This window comes from Athene cunicularia (assembly GCF_003259725.1).
Source record: "Athene cunicularia isolate RWA chromosome 3 unlocalized genomic scaffold, athCun1 chr3_part1, whole genome shotgun sequence".
NCBI lineage: Eukaryota > Metazoa > Chordata > Aves > Strigiformes > Strigidae > Athene > Athene cunicularia.
Window position 1 is genome coordinate 92,298,967 of NW_020799097.1, and position 19,567 is coordinate 92,318,533.

The 19,567-nt window shown below is 42.0% G+C and overlaps 1 protein-coding gene across 2 annotated transcripts in view; it reads left to right on the top strand.

Annotated features, from left to right (window-relative positions):
* Positions 1–435: 435 nt before the first annotated feature.
* GLP1R (glucagon like peptide 1 receptor) overlaps positions 436–19,567 on the top strand; it is a 58,274-nt gene continuing 39,142 nt past the window's right edge. For both annotated transcript variants that reach the window (XM_026846065.1, XM_026846067.1), the window contains exons 1-2: positions 436–527; positions 1,849–1,959. In XM_026846065.1, coding sequence (XP_026701866.1) covers positions 458–527; positions 1,849–1,959 — 181 coding nt within the window. In that variant the 5' untranslated portion in view covers positions 436–457. The remainder of the gene's footprint in view (positions 528–1,848; positions 1,960–19,567) is intronic.

Sequence of the window (19,567 nt, forward strand, 5' to 3'; positions counted from 1 at the left end):
ATGTTCTGGAACAATGCTTGGGGACTATTTGCTGAATACAGTGAATTAACTTGCTCTTACTTACAGAATAGCAGAAATACTGCTGTTGGATAGAAAATCACTCTTAAAAGGACTTGCTGCCATCCCTGTCTTTTCATGAGATAATAAATCACATGGCTGGGGTATGTTCAAGAGAGCAAGGCTAGCTCAGTTTGGGTTTCAGTGAGGACACAGTGTAGTTGTTCATGGGATTTTTCTATTCCTTGTGATACAAATAGAAAGGGATTTCTTTGGTTGCAGTCAGGCAAACGCGTAACAGCATCTTGTGCCCTTTATGATAAGCAGTGCTGTTTTGGCTTGTGGCAGTCATTTTCACACCCACCCACTCCAGCTGCATGAAAAACACAATTTAAATTTCTGCAATGTCTGAGACTCGTGGTTTCTCTCTTAGAGTTCAGATGGGTCCCTCTCTGGAGTCATGCAGAAGTGGAAGGAGTATCAGCTCCAATGCCTGAAATACTTGTATGAGGCACCTCCCATTGTGACAGGTAAGCCTTCTTGGTAGGGATAGGATGTATTAATTTTTAAAATTTACAATAACCGTAGTAAGGGAGTGATGATGAACTTGAAAATACTTCTCCAGCTTACTTTCCAGTCCATTTATTTTTTTTATCCTGTTTGCTTCAGCCTGTTCTCTGTGGGACTCTTCCCTCTGCTAAGGAAGCATTTTATAGAACAATTTCATTGTGAAGGTATTGGTCTTTAGGTGCAGAGTGTTTTTCAGTGGCAAGCGGTGGCACATTGAAGCAACACACTAATGTAATACCCCTGAAACTTTTTAGGACACCCACGTGGTCAAGGAATCTGGGACCATGCTGTTCACGCTGACCTAGCAGTTTCTGGCCCTTAAAGTTGGTATAAATTATTTTGAGTATTGTAAAATGCTGAAATGGCTTTAAAAAAAACCCCAAACAAACAAAAAAGACCAAAAACAAAATTAAAAAAAAAGGTGCCTTAGTGAAAATGGAAATGCAGCTTGTCTTAGTTGAGCTGCTGTAATGTTTTGAGAGCAGCTGCGATGTACCAGCATCATTGTGTTTAGAGGGCACTGGTGACTTGTCAATGACACTCACAACTGGACACAGTGTAGCTTCTCCTATGCTTCAGTGCTTTTGTGACACACTGAGAAAGATAAGATGGGTCTAAAGTAGTATCTGTGAAGAATTATTTCAAAACCGTTAATTTTCCTTCTCTTAACTACATTGTTATGGCAGGGTGAGAGCAGTAGCTGATGACAACAATGGCAGGGAAACATTCATCTCCCTCTGCTCCAGTATCCTGTTGAGCGGTTGAGTGCTGCCCTCTAAGAATGACAGTTTAATAAATCTGAAGTTGAAGTATTCTCATGTTGATTAAGCCATAATGCAAAGTTATGGTTGTGTGTGGGTATTTCGTTGATGGATCTATATATTAGGCTAGACTTTCCAACTGCATGACTGTGAACCATTCTCAGGAATTATTATCTGCAGTATTCATAGCAAAATGGATTTTAAATTAAACTGGGACACATAAAAGTGTAGAAGAGAAAAGATGGGAAGGGATCATTATTGATATACCTTTCTTGTCCCACGACTTAGTCAAAGACCCTAATCTGTTTATCACTTTCCCCCTGAAACAAGTTTCCTGTTGTGTGGGGATAAACACTTTTGGACAAATAACTCTTGTTTAACTCCACATCAAAGCTTAATTGCATAATGCTGTTAAATTACATGTGTCCATGTCTCCTTTTATCGTCTGCTCTTCAGTCTTTTCCTCCTTGTAGTATTAGTACAAGGTAGTGGCATGATCCTCCCTTCCATCTCTCTGCAGAAGGCAAGTTCTGCAACAGAACATTTGACAACTATGCCTGCTGGCCAGATGGACTGCCCGGCACCTACGTGAATGTCAGCTGCCCCTGGTATCTCCCCTGGGCTAACTCAGGTAAGAGCCTTTTCTTACAGGCACAGATTTAAACCAACCTTGTCTTTCTTGCACGGCCTTAGCAAGGATAAAAATGACTTAAATGGCTATGCATGCAGTCAGTTCTCTGCAATAAAAAAGTAGGAATGGGCTCAGCAGGATACACTATCTCCATTTAGCAGGAGAAAGTGTAAATGAGAAGAGACTGTTCTTAAGGGTTGCATTTGTTTTGGATTTTTGTGGTCTCATCTGGTTTTGCTGATTGAATAGTGGTGACTATTAATAATATAGTACTGTGGTGCTTGCTGAAGAGTACCTAATAATAATGGTGTATTTTCAAAACTGAGATAAAAGTAGCAAAGCTAGATGGTAGGTTGTCCTGTAGTAAATAAAGACAAAAAGGGTCTAAAGTGAAAGTGTTTTGTGCTGCTTCCTGAGATAAACATTTCTCAGAATGCTGCAAGATTAAGACTTTGTCAGTGGTTGCAAAGACTTTTTTTTTTTTTTTCCTGAAGGACTGAATGTCACCTTTAGATGTTAGACCCTTATGTAAATGTGCACTTGGTGCCACTTGAAAGCAATGTGAATTAGATCACTTCATCTAATATTCTGTCTTTGAAGCCATTGCCTTCTATAGCTTATTCTTTGTGAAGACCTTTCTACAGTTTGACGTCTAAATGAAACAGTTTATTAACTACCTACCATGGTGTGGTGAATTGGCTTTGGCCCCTGTTAAGAGACAGAGGATACTGGTTAATGAGGATGTATAAATCTGACTGCTGGATGTAAAGATGGTTTAAGCGTGAAGTACCTGTTCTAAGTGTTGGTACAAAGGAATTTCAGGAATGAAAAAGAAAAAGAATGGAATGGGATGGTCAGAAGATACTTAGTTGTACTAAGTGCATACTAATGATGTGGGACCTGGGCTTGATGCAAATGGGATGGAGATTGTACTGGGTCTGGCCAGGATGAAGGTAACTTTCTTCACAGCAGCCTATATGGTACTGTTCTTTGTATTTATTGATGGAAGGGTTGATAATGCACCAGTAGTTTGGCTGTTGCTGAATAGCACTTGCACAGCATCAAAACTCTCTCTCCAACTCATGCCCTTCCCAAGGCCAGTGTAGACTCTGGGTTTGCAGGAGGTTGGGAGGTGACACAACTGGGACAGCTGACCTGTTCTGACCAAAGGAATATTATGACCACAGATTTCCCACAATTATTCCCCTCTGGCAAAGTCCAGTCCAAGTTTTGCCCATTACCTTTCCCAGTTACAGTCTTCATTCTGACTGGTGAACTTTTCCATGTTACTTTCTCCCCCATTCTGGTGGGGGTGGGGGTGGGGGGGTTGTGTGGAGTGTGTTGTGTCTGGGTGGGCCTTTGGCAGCTGGCCGAGGTTGACTCATCACATCCACCATGGTATCTCCAGGAGCTGCAAGGAAGTCTCTGCTTCGGTGACTGCAGCTCCTCTTCCCCTTCATCTTCTCTGACATCAGTGCTCACAGGGTTGTTTCTTACACTTTTTTTTCCTCACCCCTCACTGCCAGGCAGTGTTTGGCCCTTTCTTAGGTATGTTTCCCCTAAGGCAGCACTATTTTGGCTGAGGGTCTCAGCTGTGCCCTGCAGTGGGTCCTTTGGAACTGGCTGTATTCAGCATGGAGCAGCTCCAGCCTCTCCTTGCAGAGGCCACCCTGCAGTCCCCCACTGCCAACATCTAGGCACAGATGCCAGGTATACTTGGTAACCTGCTGTAGCACTTAATGGCTCTTACTGTGGAGTGGGAGAAGTACTTGGAAATGTGCAAATTTGATGATATGTGTGAGGAAATGCTTTAAGCCTGTCCGAAAAGTGAGTTTCTAAAAATTGTTGAATCTGGATTGCTGTTTTCACTACAACTTGGTGCATCTTTTATACTAGGGTTTCAAGGGAAGAGATGGGGGCCAATGTTACGGTGTACTTAGCACGGTTAGGGACACCCATGGCTTGTGGAGAGATCATCTGCTCCGCTCTTTCTGCCCCCGTGCTTCAGGGTCCTGCTACAGCTTGGTTACCTCTGCAGCCTTGCCTGCTTTCTGAAGTAACCTACATGCTTTGGCACTTTTATTCCTGTCTTTTTTGTGCTGAACATCTATGTTGGATGACTTTGCTGCCCCAAGCTATCCTGCTGGGTGACTATTATACTTCTGTGTCCATATTTTGAACTTCTGCACATAATTTGTATTATCTCAACTGTCTTGGAAGTAACTGCCAATTTGATAGCCTCTGAAGTTAAAATGCTATTTGCTAATCCTCTTCAGATTATGAATAAAGATGTTATGTTTTTATAATGGGTCAACAAGCTTTTATAAATGTATGACATCAATATTTACCCCATAATTAATTGACATAAGATTACCGGATGCTGCAGAATTTCTTCCAATAATGCTAATCTTTCTGGATATCTGAAACGCCTTACAGGATTAAACGTCTTTCCTCTAAACCTGTTTACTTGCAACGTTTAAGACCCTGGACACAGTTATTTGACTTCCAGCTGCTCTTGAAACATCACTGTTGGAGAGAGCCAAGGTTTAATACAACACTGCAGATTAATAAATTTTTGGAATGTGCAATATCTTTTGTACTTTTGGAAATAAGCTTTTTTTTTTAAGAAAACCTAATTATCCTGAAAACAGTGTGGGTTTTGGTGAAAAGAACAGCAGCATTTTGTATAAGCCCTTGCTAGGGAGGATTGCAAAAGTACTTCAGAAAGTCGTTAAACCTGTGGATGTGTTTCCTTGTGCGTACTGTACATATACCTCAATCACTGTTTTATCAGTGAGGAATAAGAATGGAACAAGGAGGTCTTTCATTGTCTAATATAAAACAAGTTTCTATCGATGCCAGGTATGCAATTTGGGAGCCTGAATTACCATGACCTGATCCTATTTTGTGACGTCTTGTGGAGTCATGTTCAAAATGAATGGTAATGGGCTGCTGTGATGAAGAGATAACGTCTTTATAATGGAAGATCTAGAGCAGTAGGAAATTGGACACTCCGTGATTTACAGTAATCACTAAAGCATGCTTATTCCTTGTTCTTGCTTAGCCCCCTACTTGAAACTTGAAATAAATTCTAGCACTGCAGGGCTTCCATCTCTTCACCTAATGAAAATGGAAGAAATAAAAAGATGAGACCTTGTTTGGGAAGTACCTTCAAAACATGTTCAGTGAAGGTCATCATTAAGTATTACGTGCTTCAGCCAAACTTACTCATTTAGGACTCTGGTTCCTTTGATTAGGAGTCAGGTTTTCAAGTGTGTAAAAAGTTTACTGGGGGACTTCACACCCCTAGAAGTCCTCTGGGGAATAAATAGAAACACTTGAAACTGAATGCTGCTTATGAAGGGGTACTGAAGTGGAGCAAGCATTGAGTGCTCTTTATCACCTGGCCTCTTCTGTAAAAGTGTAGAAGAGTTGGAAGCAGGGACAGGTGACCCAGGAGTCAGAGACACTGATTGTTCAAGGATAGGATTAGGAAAGCCAGAGCCCACCTAAATCTGGCAAGTGATGTGAAGGACAACAAAAAGGGCTTCTAAACAGGTATGAGAGAGAATTTGGATCCACTGCTGAATGGGGCAGGAGGATCTTGTGACAAAGGATGGGGAAATAGATGAGGTACTCACTGCTTTCTTTGTCACAGCCCTTGCTGGTAAAATATTCCTTCAGCAATCCCAGGCCCCTGAGATCAGTGGTAAAGTCTGGAGCAAGAAAGACTTACCTTTAGTGGAAGAGGATCAGATTACAGAACGCTTAAAAAGGACATACACAAGTCCATGAGACTTGGTGGGATGTACTAACAAGGGCTGGCTGAGCTGGTTGAGGCCATTTTGAGGCCACTCTTGATTATCTTTGGAAAGGTCATGGCAATTGAAGGAGATTCCTGAGGACTGGAAGAAAGCAATTATCACCAGTATCTTCAAGAGGCAGAAGACGAAGAATCTGGGGGAACTATAGGTGATCAGCCTGGCATCGGTCCCCAGGAAGGTGATGGAGCAAATAATCCTGGAAACTGTTTCCAAACATGTGAAGGACAAGAAGGTGATTGGAAGCAGTCATCATGGATTTATGGAGGTGAAATCATGCTTGACGAACCTGATGAGATGACTAGCTTGGTAGATAAGGAGAGAGCAGTGAATGTGTTTGTCTTGACTTTAGCAAGGCTTTTGACACTGTCTCATGTAACATCCTCATAGACAAACTGAAGTGTGGATTGGACAGATGAACAATGAGATTATGTGAAAACTGGCTGAGCTGCTGGGCACATTAGATTGTGATCAGCAGTACAAAGTCCAGTTGGAAATTGGTCTGTAGTGTTGTATCCCAGCGAGTGGTAGGGCCAGTACTGTTTAATATCTTTAATGACCTGGGTGATGGGACTGAGTGCACCTTCAGCAAGTTTGTAGGCCTTACAAAACTGGGAGTAGTGGCTGATACATCAGTGTTTGTGCTGCCATTCAGAAGACCTTGGGAAGCTGGAGGAATGGATTGACAGGAATACTGTGAAGTTCTGAAGATCCTTCCCCTCTATTCTGGGGGGTGAGACACAGCTGGAGTGCTTTGTCCAGTTCTGGGCTCCCCAGTGTGAGACAGAAATGCAAAGTCCATGAGGATTATTAAAGGATGGGAGTGTGTTTCATATGAGACAAGGCTAAATGAGCTGGTACTCTTCAGCCTGGAGAAGGAAGAAGGCTCAGGGGGATCTTACCAATGTGTATGGTCACAAATTGAAATGCAGGAAATTTCCTTTAAACATAATTATTTTACTGTGGGGTTGGTCAAACGCCTGGAACAGGTGACCAAGAGAGGTTTTGGAGTCTCTAACCTTGAAGAAGGTGGTCAAAGGCTCATGGGACATGGACCTTAGTGACTTGCCCTAGTTCATCCTGCTCTGAGCATGGTGTTGCATGAGGAAATCTCCAAAGTCCCCTTCCAATCTTGGCTCTTTTGTGATTGTTCTGTTAATTTATTTTTTTTAAGATGAAAAGTCTTGTTAAATTGTTACTGTCAGCTGTTACAAATTTCCACTGGTTTCAGCCACAACAGGAGATGAGGAAAAGAATTTGCATGGGAAGAGTCTGTAATGCTGGAGCATTCCTTGATCAATTACAGGTTTTGCAAACCTTCCCCTTAAACAGTTTTTATTCTTGTTTGTGTGCCAGTCTTCTTGCCCTAGTGGCTTTTAGTCTTGAGCCTGCCTTTCTGCAGATCTCAACAGCAGATGTAGCTCAGCAGATTGCCTAGCAGAGTGGCAAGCTGAAAATGATATGCAGAACTTGTTACCTGCTCAGCAGGTGTGTGCTGTGTCACTAGTCCAACCCCAAATGATGTTAGTAGGCTCTTGTCTATACTTGCTGCCATAGAGGAGCTCACTGAGGTGTAACTTTCTTCTTGTTTCCTTAATGTGACAGTTTCTGAAGCACAGCCTGCATTGTGGGCATGGGTTCAGCAGTAACACTTCAGATCTTTGGACTGCTTGTTTACCTCAAGGTACAGGAGCAACTGCAGGGAGATTGGAATCTGTTAATTGAAAAAATTTGAGATTAAAACTGATGTTCTCAGTGCTGTACATCTATTCAGACTTGTGTGCATACAAAGACTCAAGACCAGTTTTTCACAAGACAAATCCATGGAGGATGGGCCTGCAGGTCTTTTGTACTAAGCAATGTGTGCGGTTTTGGGGGTTTGTCTCACAGCATCACTCACCTTATTGACTGCAACATTTGTCTTCTGTCCTTTTTGAAAGTGCTGCTTGCTAAGGCAGCCTATAAAGTTCAGCAGAGACAATCAATACTGTCCCACTTGTGTGTCACATCTCTTTAGATATGCTAAGCCTGAGCCTTTTTTGTTTGTTTTGTTACTTAGCGGGTGTGTCAGCCTCCCTGCCAAGCTCAGTTATTGGCATGCTGTCTGCAGGAATGGACTCTGAAGGTTGGGAATATGTCGGTGATAATTGAATAGAAGAAAGATCACAAGATTAGACCAGGATTTTATGCTTGAAACCATGTATCCCTGCAGTGCTACAGACATGCTTTGTGACTGGCAAGTAAACTAAACCTGAATTTTTGAGGAAATTTTGTTTTATAGCTTGCACTGCAGGATTGGGCATTGGGTTGTTGGTGTACTTTTGGGATGTGGCCCAAAGGTTGGTTTATTACATGTTTCTTCAGTGGCACTTCATCACTGCCTTTTTTCCATCTATAGCTGTGCAGTGAACTAGGTTGGGAATTTCACCCAACTGAAATACAGGATTTTGTCCTCATTCCTTTAATTTTGTGTTTTGTTTTGTGGTTTATTTTTTTTCCCTCATGCAGATCAGTTTCCTGAGTGATGTGACTGCATCTGTGTTACCATTCATCTGCTTCGAGTATATTGGTCATTATAGTATTGCCTTAACAAGAAATTGTGAAATAAGGATACAGTAGGTATCTGGGTGGTCATTAACATGCTGAAGCCAGAGGAGCTGAAGTTTAGAGTAGCCTCTGCTTTAATGCACATTAAACCCTTGTCAGTGGAATGAGAAATCAGCAGCTAATGTGTCTTGCAGCACAGTGCAAGGGGTTCGGTATAACAGCACATTAGGACTCCAGACACTGCTGGACTGTAACTACATGGTAGGAGTCCATAAAGTCATCTGTGTCCCTCTAGTGCCATATAAAATAGCTTTGTGTGTAGTGAGGAAGCCCTTTGGGACAATGAGAAGCAGTGACATTAGGGCAGAACAGAATGTGGAGGGGAATCTAATTTTGGTCAAACAGAGCATTCTGTTCAGGAGCCTGTAGTGAAATTCATATATTCTCTCTTTGGGAAGACTTCTTGTTTTGTCAAAGCATTGTTTTGAAACACTCTGAAGATACGAAGTGTCTGGATTATCAAATACATGCTTAATTTCTGCCATGTCTTGCTTGGCCACCCCTTAAAACAAAAATAACAAAACCACAAAAACCAAACCAAAATAAACCAAAGCTTTTTTTTTAGCCTGCTTATACATCTTTGAAGGAGCAAACTACAGTAATTTCAAATTTATATGGGCTGTTTTACTCCAGCTCTCTTTTGCTTCTATTTGTTCTTATACAACTCCCACTGTTGGGTAGATCTTCATGGGGAGATGCTGAAGTAGCAGGAGGGAGGTTATTTCTAAAAGGATTTGTCCTGTGAAGTTGCCAGCACAAGATTTTTGGACAATATCCAAAGCTTGTTAAAGGCAAACTTCATGTATTTCTGGCTGCCTGAGTAAAAGCCTTTGCTCCCATATGTGTCTCTGGCCAAACCTTTCCTGTAGTGAAAACCCAGAAAGCCTACTCAGTTTATGGTAGCATTGAACACTGGGTAAACTTTGCTCATCTTGCTATCTATATTGTAGTCAGTGAGATTACCGTGAGTTATACTAGGGCAGAGGCTGTCTCAAAGTCCAATCAGTGCAGAAATCTTCTGAGGGGAGCACTATTCCTTTAAGGGACAGCAGGCACCTCACCTTACTGTCACTGGCTGTGTGCTTTTTCTTGTTACCTTCTTATAATTGAAGGCCAGCTGCCAATAACACCATGTGGATTTGGAAACAGTGGAGCTGCACAATTCATCTTGCAATTATGCCCCCTTTGGGTCCTGATATTTTATTGTTTAATAGCACTAAATCCTTTTTAATTAAAAAGCCTTTCAGAGGTACTAGTTTCAGACTAGTTATGTGAACAGTAGTCACATCAGTTGCTCCTACATGCACTGGGCTGCACAAAGACTGGCTGCAAACTTGCATTAACACAGATTTGGGTGTTAGTTAGATCTCCACTCAATCTTCAGAACTCTTTGAATGCTTTTGTTTCAGTTTAGGACCTGTCTCTGGTCTTGAGATGTCTGACACCTGAATTGGCTTGACTGCTGGTCTGTATCCCTAGTGGTATCTTCTGTGGCATTGTAGTGAAATTTGAAGCAACCCTGATTGTCTGACTTGCTGTGACTTAGTTTGAGCAGTTCTGGGGTCTGTTTCTTTGGAGGAAACTAAACCAGAAGCTGTGTCCTACGTGTGCATTTGGATTCTCTTCAGTCCTGGGTGGAGACATAAGACCTAATTATTTGTCTGTACTACTGTGAAGTCTTCCAGTATAACCATACACAGGCCGTTGGAGGACTCCTTGAACTACTGTGCTCTCTGAATCCTGAGTATCTCTTGTGCCGGGTAAAGGGCCACATGGCTTGTCTGCCTTTCACTGCTGTTGACCATGAGGCCTCAGTGCTTTGTAATTCCTCATGCTCTCTAGATCACCTTTTTCTAAGTTTGTAACTAATAACTTCAGTTGCCATTCACCTTTGCTTGAATCACTTGTCTCCTATAATTCACTCTAGTTTCTGTATTATCCTCTCTTTACTACATTATGTGTTGCAATGGTGACACCTGCTCCTTTGTTCTCCCAGAAGACCAGCCAAAGTACAGCTTGGGGATGCCTGGAAACAACATAGCTTTTCAGCCTGTGACGTGAAAGACCTGAAAGTGTCTCTGCTGGCAGAATAACCCGGCAGTAATATCAGATGATATCCGATAGTAACCTTGGGGCTGCCTCTGGCTACTAGAGATGAAGTCAGAGTCTGATTAAATCTCTAAGTTGAAGTGCATTGTGAACCACAACTGTACTTAACACAATAGTTTTGCCCAGTTGCAGATATTGCATGAGCTGAGCTTCATGTTGGGGTGTGTTAATGCAGAGTCCAGAGCCCAAACCAGGTTGCTCCTCCAGAGTAGCTTTAGGTGTAAGGACACATCCAGGTCAACTTTCCCTTTTCCCCCTTCTGTAACCTACATTTGAGACCCTTTTTTCAGCACTCACCATTCCCTCTCTAGTGACAGAACTACTTTTCCTGACATGTCTTTAGGTAGGTGTGGGCTCTGTGTGAGGCTTTAGGTGGAAATGGGGCATTACTTAAGAACTGCCAAGTGCTGGAGGTTACTAGTCTGACCATGAGGATTTTATGCTTTTTTGAAAGCAATTTCTCTACGGCTGTGAGATACAGGCAAATCTTTTTGTGGTGCTACACAAGCAGCAGAAACAATGTTGAAATGGGTTTTGTTTGGGATCCAAGAGATTCATCTGTGGTGGTTGTGCCTACCAAAGAGAAGGGCTGAAAAAGGAAAGATAACTTGGTCATATTTGTCAAGGTGCTGTCAGAAGTGCTTTGGGTCTGTGGCGTGCCACATTGTGACCCAAGTGAGAGAGGATTGCAAGTTGATTTCTGCTTGGTGGGGATTTTGGGTTGTTGACTATTAGTGGGGGTGTCCAGCAGTGTAATACCCTTCCCACAGCAGAGTACCCCTGGGCTGGGCACGCAGCAGCATGATGGGGAGCAGGCTGGTTGTGAGCACTAGTTTGGAGTTGGGGGAGTGATATAATCAACTTCATCTATCTGTAAGTCCTGTTCAAATGTTGTCCCATGAGCAATGTCATCCCACCAGTCTCCTCGACCCACTGTCTGCAGGCCACTGGAAAAGCTTCTGCAGCCAACTTTTTCCTAGAAGTGATTTAGTGCCTTCCCCCCACCCCTCCCCATTGAATGTGATCATGGAGGGCTGATGGTCAAGCAGTTGCACTCCTGGGGCATCTGCTGTACTGCAGGATTAAATCTACTCTCACGGTCATCTTTCCTTTCCCCAGGGTTGCATGAGTCTGGGCACTGTTCAGATTTGGAGGGGAGGGGGGTTTGGGGACAAAGTACCATAGTGCCACAAACAAAAAGAAGAAACACAAGGTCGATACTTGCTTTTGTTTGTGAGACCTCCTGTTAGCAGTGGTGCTGGGGCAGTGAAATTCTACTGTCACCTGTGCTAGGCATACCAAGGAAAACAATATATGTTGCTTTCTGGAGGGGTCTGTGGAAAGCCTTGCAGCTAAGGAGAAGCAGTCATTTGTGTGAGAGTTCCCCTTCAGATAGTTTTGAACTATATACGTGGCTGGAATGTTCAGTTTGGGGGACCAGGTTAAACCTTGTCTGGTTTAATGTCTTAGCTTTTTATTTAATCATCCAGTTTTGTAGTTTGGGACCTTAAAACTAAGATGGCTTTGTGAGTGTATTGTTAAACTACCTGTTTTTTAACATGTAAGAAAATAAATTTCATTTCAAATATTGGGTACAGTGAAGAGGATCAGACACTTATTACATTTCTTCCTTTTTTTGCTTTAATAAAACCAAGTTTCTGAAAAGCTCCCCATAATGCTGGAAAGCAGTGTGACCTTTAAGTAGAGAAGATGCTGCTTTGCATTTGCTAATCCATAAACAATTCAAAATTTTTACTTCCTTGCACTGAAAGATATCTTAAGCTAATAGGCAATCTCAGTTTGCTTAAAAAAAAAAAAAAAAATAAAGCTCCCTAGTCTTTCAAGTTCACCTCTGCTTCTGTTTGTTAGTCTCCATCTGGTAGTACACCAGAGAACTCTAGAACATATGCTGCACATCCCAAGGGTAGATATAGAGACTGTTGGAAGAAATAATTTTTAAAAATCATTTAACAACATGCATTTAACAAACATGCAAAAATGCATCTATTGTGGGTTATGTGACAATGCCATTTTCCATTTTAGCAATTTTATTTGTTTAAACAAATTAAATCTGTGACACTGTCCCACACAACATCCTTGTCTCTAAATTGGAGAGACATGAGTTTTGACAGATGGAATGCTTGGTGAATAAAGAATTGACTGGATGGTCACATTCAACAAGTTGCAGTCAACAGCTCAATGTCCGAGTGGAGAGTGGTGATTAGTGGCCTTTCTCGGGGGTCGGTGTTGGGACTGGCACTGTTTAACATATTTGGAGGCATGGACAGTGGGATTGAGTGCACCCTCAGCAAGTTTGCTGACAGCACCAAGCTGCGTGGTGTGGTTGACATGTTGGAGGGAAGGGATGTGCCACGCAGAGGGACCTGGACAGGCTTGAGAGGTGGGTCTAGGTGAACATCATGAAGTTCAACAAGACCAAGTGCAAGGAAGGTCCTGCACATGGGTCAGAGCACAGTGTGCACAAATACAGGCTGGGCAAAGAGTGGATTGAGAGCAGCCCTGTGGAGAAGGACTTGAGCGTATTAATGGATGGAAAACTGACTATGGGACATCAGTGTGCACTTGAAGCCCAGAAGGCCAACCATATCCTGAGCTCTGTCAATAGAAGTGTGGCCAGCAGGTCGAGGGAGGTGATTCTCCCCCTCTGCTCTCCGGAGACCCCACCTGGAGTCCTGTGTCCAGCTCTGGGGCCCCCAACATAAGGAGGACACAGACCTGCTTAAGAGGGTCTAGAGAAAGCCACAAAGATGATCGGGGGGGCTGGAGCACCTCCCCTATGAGGACAGGCTGAGAGAGTTGGGATTGTTTGGCCTGGTGAAGAGAAGTCTCCAGGGAGACCTTATAGCAGCCTTCCAGTTACTTAAAGGGGACCAACAGGAAAGATGGGGATGGACTCTTTATCGGGAAGTGTAGTGATAGGAAAAGGGTAATGGTTTTAAATTGAAAGAGGGTAGATTTATATTAGATATAAGGAAGAAATTATTTACTGTGAGGGCGGAGAGGCACTGGAACAGGTTGCCCAGAGAAGCTGTGGCTGCCCCCTCCCTGGCAGTGTTCAAGGCCAGGTTGGACGGGGCTTTGAGCAACCTGGGCTAGTGGAAGGTGTACCTGCCCATGGCAGGGGGTTGGAACTAAATGAGCTTTAAGGTCCCTTCCAGCCTAAGCTGTTCTATGATATTTTAAAATAAATTGCTGCTTAACTTGAGATACATACAACAGAGCAGTGGTTTATGAACTTTCAGCTGGCGTGAGCTATGTGACTTCCTTTAGGGACAGTGAAAAGCTGTATGCTTTGATTCTGCTTCTGCTACAACCAAAATGTGGGCATTCCTCATCAAGTATGTGATAGGAACAGAAGGAGACTGCATGTGGCCAGACACCGAAGTGCATATATGGATGATGGGAGCAGCTGCATGCTGTTATTGTTGGGCATGGATCTGGCCACCTGAGGCCCTCTAGGAAGAATTCAGTCTTCTGTATTGTTGGACATAATGTAAATACTGGACAGCCTCACTGTGGGATATCAGCTTGCTGTGACTGCATCTGTGGGAGTTAGAGTAGTTGGCAGGACTCCATGTTTTCCAGCAATTTCTCAATTATAACTGTATACTGTTGTGTTAAAGTAATGCCTTGAGATGTACTGTCAAGGACATCAAGGCATGCCTCTGCAGAGACATAGCTGAGCCTCATTCTGTGACTGCTTGAGAGGTTGTCCCCAGCGGATCTGACTGTGAATAGGACACTTAAGTGAGAAATAAACACCATTACACCCAGCTCCAAGGAAGCTATTGGACTATCTCTGTGCCTTGTCTGTGCTAGTCTAGCAGGTAGCTTAGCTTCCAACAGACATATTTGAGTTTATCAATTACCTTAAACTGAAGTATATATTATCTACCCACTTTTACATTTTTCACTTGTTCACAATACCAGTACACTGTGTTAAATGGGGGGACCTCAAACCTTTCTTCATGTTACTGAACTTGCAGTTTTTAATTACAGTGGACAAAGAGTAAACTGAACTAATTAAGGGCCTAAATAAACATAGTGCTTGTGTGTGATAAATAATTAAATGCCTTGCTGAAAACAGCTTATTATCGTTCTGGCTTCTTTAAATGTTGCTAATTAGTAAAGTATTGATTTTTTTCCCCCCGTGGCCCCTCCCCTGTGCCCCCCCCGCCCCCAGCCCAAAGATGTGATTAAACAAACATGAATACCTGATCTTAAAACAGCATAAGTAGAGAGCAACTTGCTAGAAAAGCCGTATGACCTACAGCCCACTTCTTTCTTCCTTGTTCAGAAATCCCTTGTACTTCACTTTTGGGTGACAGGAAATGCTCCTCTCTCATCCAACCTATATGTGTTCTCTCACCTAACAAATACGCTTCTGATGCGACAGTGAGTTTAAAGGTTGCTTCTTTTTCTCAAGATCCTCAGTTGAATTTGTGTGAAGATGCAACTCACTCTTATATATCTATAAATGTTTTATGTAAAGGTGAATCATGCTCTTTGCTTCTGTGTTTGCTATGTGTTTCAATTTTTTATAATACTTTAATTTGACAGATTAGTCATGCAAAAAATATGGACTGACTTAAAATGTAGGTAGGTAGTCTGTAGGTAAGTAGTCTAATTATAGAACAGCCTCCCTTTCACACCATTTCACAAATGCAGCTTTAACATGAAAATGTGCTAACATATACAATGATTGCACTTGTTAATCATGTACACAGTTTTATTTATTTTGCAGTATTTCCCTCTTCCATTCACATGTTTTCCTGGTAACTTTTCCCTTGAGAGTTTTCTGTAATAGAAAATAGAATTTTCCTTGAGAGACCTAGGTCCCTGCTATGAATTTTGAAAGTCTAATCTTCCTCAAGCATGCTCCAAATGATAACTGTTAGGATTTCCATGTATCGCTTTAGATTTTTCTTGAATAAGAACAAAATTTTTCTAGGCAACGTATTTATGAGAGAACCGGGGTACATGACTTGTTCAATGACAATAAGGATAGTGGTGGTTGGTGCCCAGCCAGACTCAGATGACCTTTCTGGAACTAATTTTCTTTTTGACAATTGGAATGAGCAGAACTGAATTAGGCAAGAAAAAGAGCAAGTGCTCATCAACGTATTTCCTCTGAAAGAAAAAAAACTGGATGGCACACACAAAACCTGCCTGATAATTGTCTTGGAGCTTAATGAAGCAGGGCATCAATGCTTTGCTTTAGGCATGGGTAAAATTGTGGAAAATATTGTGTTTGTGTGGATGATGAATGACAGTGAGCCTCTTTAAAATGTGAGGTAGTGTTAGCAGTGGATGTTCAAGGAAAGCATTGCACCTTGGCAGGAAAAGAAAAGTCAAAAGGATTGTATATCCATCCAAATACCTTCAAGCACTAAAAACTGAGAGGAAATTAAAATGAAATAGAAAACTTGGGGAAGATTACTAACAGAATGATGTAAAATTTCCTGATTTTTATGTTGGGGGTAGGTCCCAGCTTGATGATGGAGGGTAGGAATTGGAGGTTTGTGTAAAGATTGGCTTCTTAATGGAAAAGTAAATCTAGACATAACTAAAGCTTTAGTGGCCTCCAGTCATTATTGACAGGAAAGATGGTGGGTTTCATTATTATTTGTAAGAGCTTGCATTTAGCTTATAGGTTTGCAGAACTTGACCGAGATTCAACACCATAGAAGTCTGGTTTAAGGCTGACATTTTTCAAGAACATTTTGTCCAAACCTTGTTGTGCATTTCAGCATGTGGATGAGGAAGAAGGCGGTTCCTGTGGTTTGGTGGTATGTCTGTTGCTGCTTATGGGTGTGAATTCCTTATGTGTGCTGCCTAGACTTCCTAGAGTTTGTATCTACAGTCTCTATAGGCCACATGAGAGTGGAGCTGTGGTCCTTTCTCCTCAAACCCTGTGTGACTCTCAGGCCAGACATGCTTTTGGTGCACAGTCTGAGTGGGACTACTTGTGCTGGTGCTTCATTGATTTCACCCCTCCTGACTGCTTGTCTGGAGCAGGGGGAGATGCTGGAGTGTGATAAGGAGGTCTGAGGAATGGATTGGTGAGAAAGGAGATGAGAGGCTGGAGTCAGGTTGTGATTTTGTTTAATTACAATGTTTTTAGAAAACATCAAGTCAGAGTAGGAGCTGAGAGAGAGATAGGAAAGTGCAGGGTGAAGGGGAAGGGTCAAAAATGGGTAGGTAGTGGCACAGAAGTAAGCTTTGGAGCAAGAGAGAGGGTTGAAGGAATAAAGCTGAAGAGGACAACCAAGGAGCAGAATGCAAGCAGGGGAGTGTTTTGCTGATTAGGGATACCAATTAAACTCAGATACCAGAGTGAAAAGAGCAGGTGTGTTTTACTAGAAACAATAATATTACAGAATAATACAGAAAACATACAGTAAGAAAAGGCAGAATAGTGCACTTAAATAGGAAAATACAGGGTAATGCATCAAATCATTATTACCTGAGAGAGAGAATAGTGATTAAGAAAGATCCATCACCACTTGCATATGTCACCACCACCCAGACCTGCAGTGGCTGGGGAGCTCCAGTTACAGCGAGGGTTTGGAGAGCCTGTCCCGGCAAGGGGGAAATCCTACGTGATGTAACCACCCGTAGGTGAGGCTTCCAAAGTCGCTGTGAGCGGGTCCAGCCTTATATATCCAAAAATCAGCAAGCCAGAAGAGCTGGCACCTTTGTTTTGAGTGGAAATACGTGGTTTCAGTCTCACATTAGGTTCCCCCCAGAGCCTGGCCAGGGCTCAAGGAAGAAGCCAAAGGAGTTTCTGCTTGTCTGATGGGATTATGCACAAGGTCTCACATCAGGTCTCAGGGACAGACACCTGCCTCCGTGACTCTGTTGTTCTATTCGCATACAAAGGAAGGGGAAGATACATTGCAGATAGCTACGTCCTCCATGCACATTTCATTAAGGATTACATTCCAGGTTAACAGTTTCAGTTCAGGGCCTGTTGCTCAGGCTTCAACACTTCCACCTTTTACATCAGGATAGGTGGCTTGTTATAACTTAGTATAATACCTGTTGGCAGAATGGTTACCAGTTATGAAATATACAGGATTCATCTATAGGTCAACTCTGGCTTGGGCCTATTGTCCAAGCCTTAGCACTTCAGGGAGAGAAAGGAATGGTGTGACAGTAGCTAAAAGGAGAGGGGCAAGGGAGGCAGAGAGAGGAGGAAGGAGATTAGTAGAGAAATACTAGTGTTAGGGTATATCTGCTACAGAGCTTGAAACTCAGTCGGTGTATCCCTTTGTTGTGTGGTAGAGAACTCCATTGGCAAAGCAGGGGGATGTATTGATGTGGCACAGGACAGTGTCCTGAGCAGCATAATAGAGGTCTGTATTTCTTCTTATATTTGAGCTAGCTGGGTTTGGGGTTTTATTGCATGGTAGTACTTCTTACTATGTAGATGCAGCTTGTATCTGTAATGCTAGGTCTGCAGAGAGTGTAAGAGCAACGTCTGTAGGAAAGCCTTTACCAGCTGACACAACTTTTCCTTACAGCTTCAGATGCTTTAGCTCATGTGTACAGAGGTAACATGCCTTTAACCAATGCCAGAGTGCACAGCTTGCTCAATAAAAATGTATGTCTTCGCCCTTTAAACGCATGAAATGCTTCATTGTAATGTTTCATTGTATTTGTTCTGCTTTGAAGTATCTACTTCCTTTACTTTCCGTAGATAGTGGGTAATACTTGTGGAATTACAGTCATCTCTAAACTGAGTTTGATGGTTTGGGTTCCTTTCCCAGCTAGCTGTGCTGAAAGCTTGCAGTTGTTCAGGATTTTTTTGGTTTACCTTTATATCTGTCCTGTGAGAGATGATAATTAAGGATTATGGATCATTGGTTCTTCATACCGTTGTTTTTGAGGGTAACTAAATCCCACTGTCATCCCTGTTGCCAGAGATAGGCAGTCTCTGCAGCACCTGGCACTGGTTTTAACCTGCGTCTTCTGAAGCTCCTTGTTTTGCTCAGAAGCTGCATCAAACTGGTGCTTATTTGCATGTGTACTTCCTTCTCCCTCCTAGCTATGCATATTTAATGTACTAGTTATCTGTTGGTTTTTTCAGTGTTTTTTCCTTGCTTTACCTCAGTAAGCATCATGTTAATGGTTTGCCTGGTTATTTTATTTTAGCTTGTTTTTCTTTAATTGTCTGCATGTTTTGTTTGTTTATTTGAGGCGCTTTTTGGTTTATTTTTGTAGGTCTCTGGAGCATGGACACAGTAAAATAGAATCCTTCCTCTGCCCTGGGAAGACTTTAGTTTTGTCTTATGCAGGCTTTTAAGAAAACTCTCTATTGCATAATTTTTTGCTTTATTTTAGCATCCTCTGATGAGATGTCTTCTATCAACTACACTAACTAACTGATCCAATAATTTTAAAACACAAGACCTCTTAGCACCATTTCTACAAGTTTATTATGAATTAAACTTCCAATCAAATTTGGTGTTGCAATAAATTTATTCCAACCCACTTTTATTTATTCTGAACAAAACTTTTAGTAGTGCTTTTTGGCATCTTACCAAGCCTTCACAAAGCCGTACCATTATCATAAATACTTGTTTTTCATAAGCAACCTTCTTTTATTACATTAGTTCACGTATCTTTTATAGTTCATAAACACTCTATTAAACCTAATGCATACATACATGCGTGCATTTTTATGAGTTGTTTTCTAAAGTATATTTCAAAAAAGTTGTTAGGTTTTAGTGTGGTCTAGCATAGTTAATGCGACTCTTTCTCAATACAAATTGCTCAGCTGAAATGTTTAGAAAGTATAGCTCCTTTTTGGGTAATACTCTGTGTTAAACACTATTGTTTTTCAGGAAGATACTTTAATTTTTATGAGAATTAACTGCTACCCAAGGATGTAAAAGGTTACAACTTAATGAATGCTTTATGATTTGGCATGGTCTACTTTGCTAGCACAACCTTTATTGGCCACCATTATGCAAGTAGTTTTTAATTATGAAGCTATATTCTGTCATTTTCCCACAAATCTCTTATTCCTTCAGCATGCAGAATGG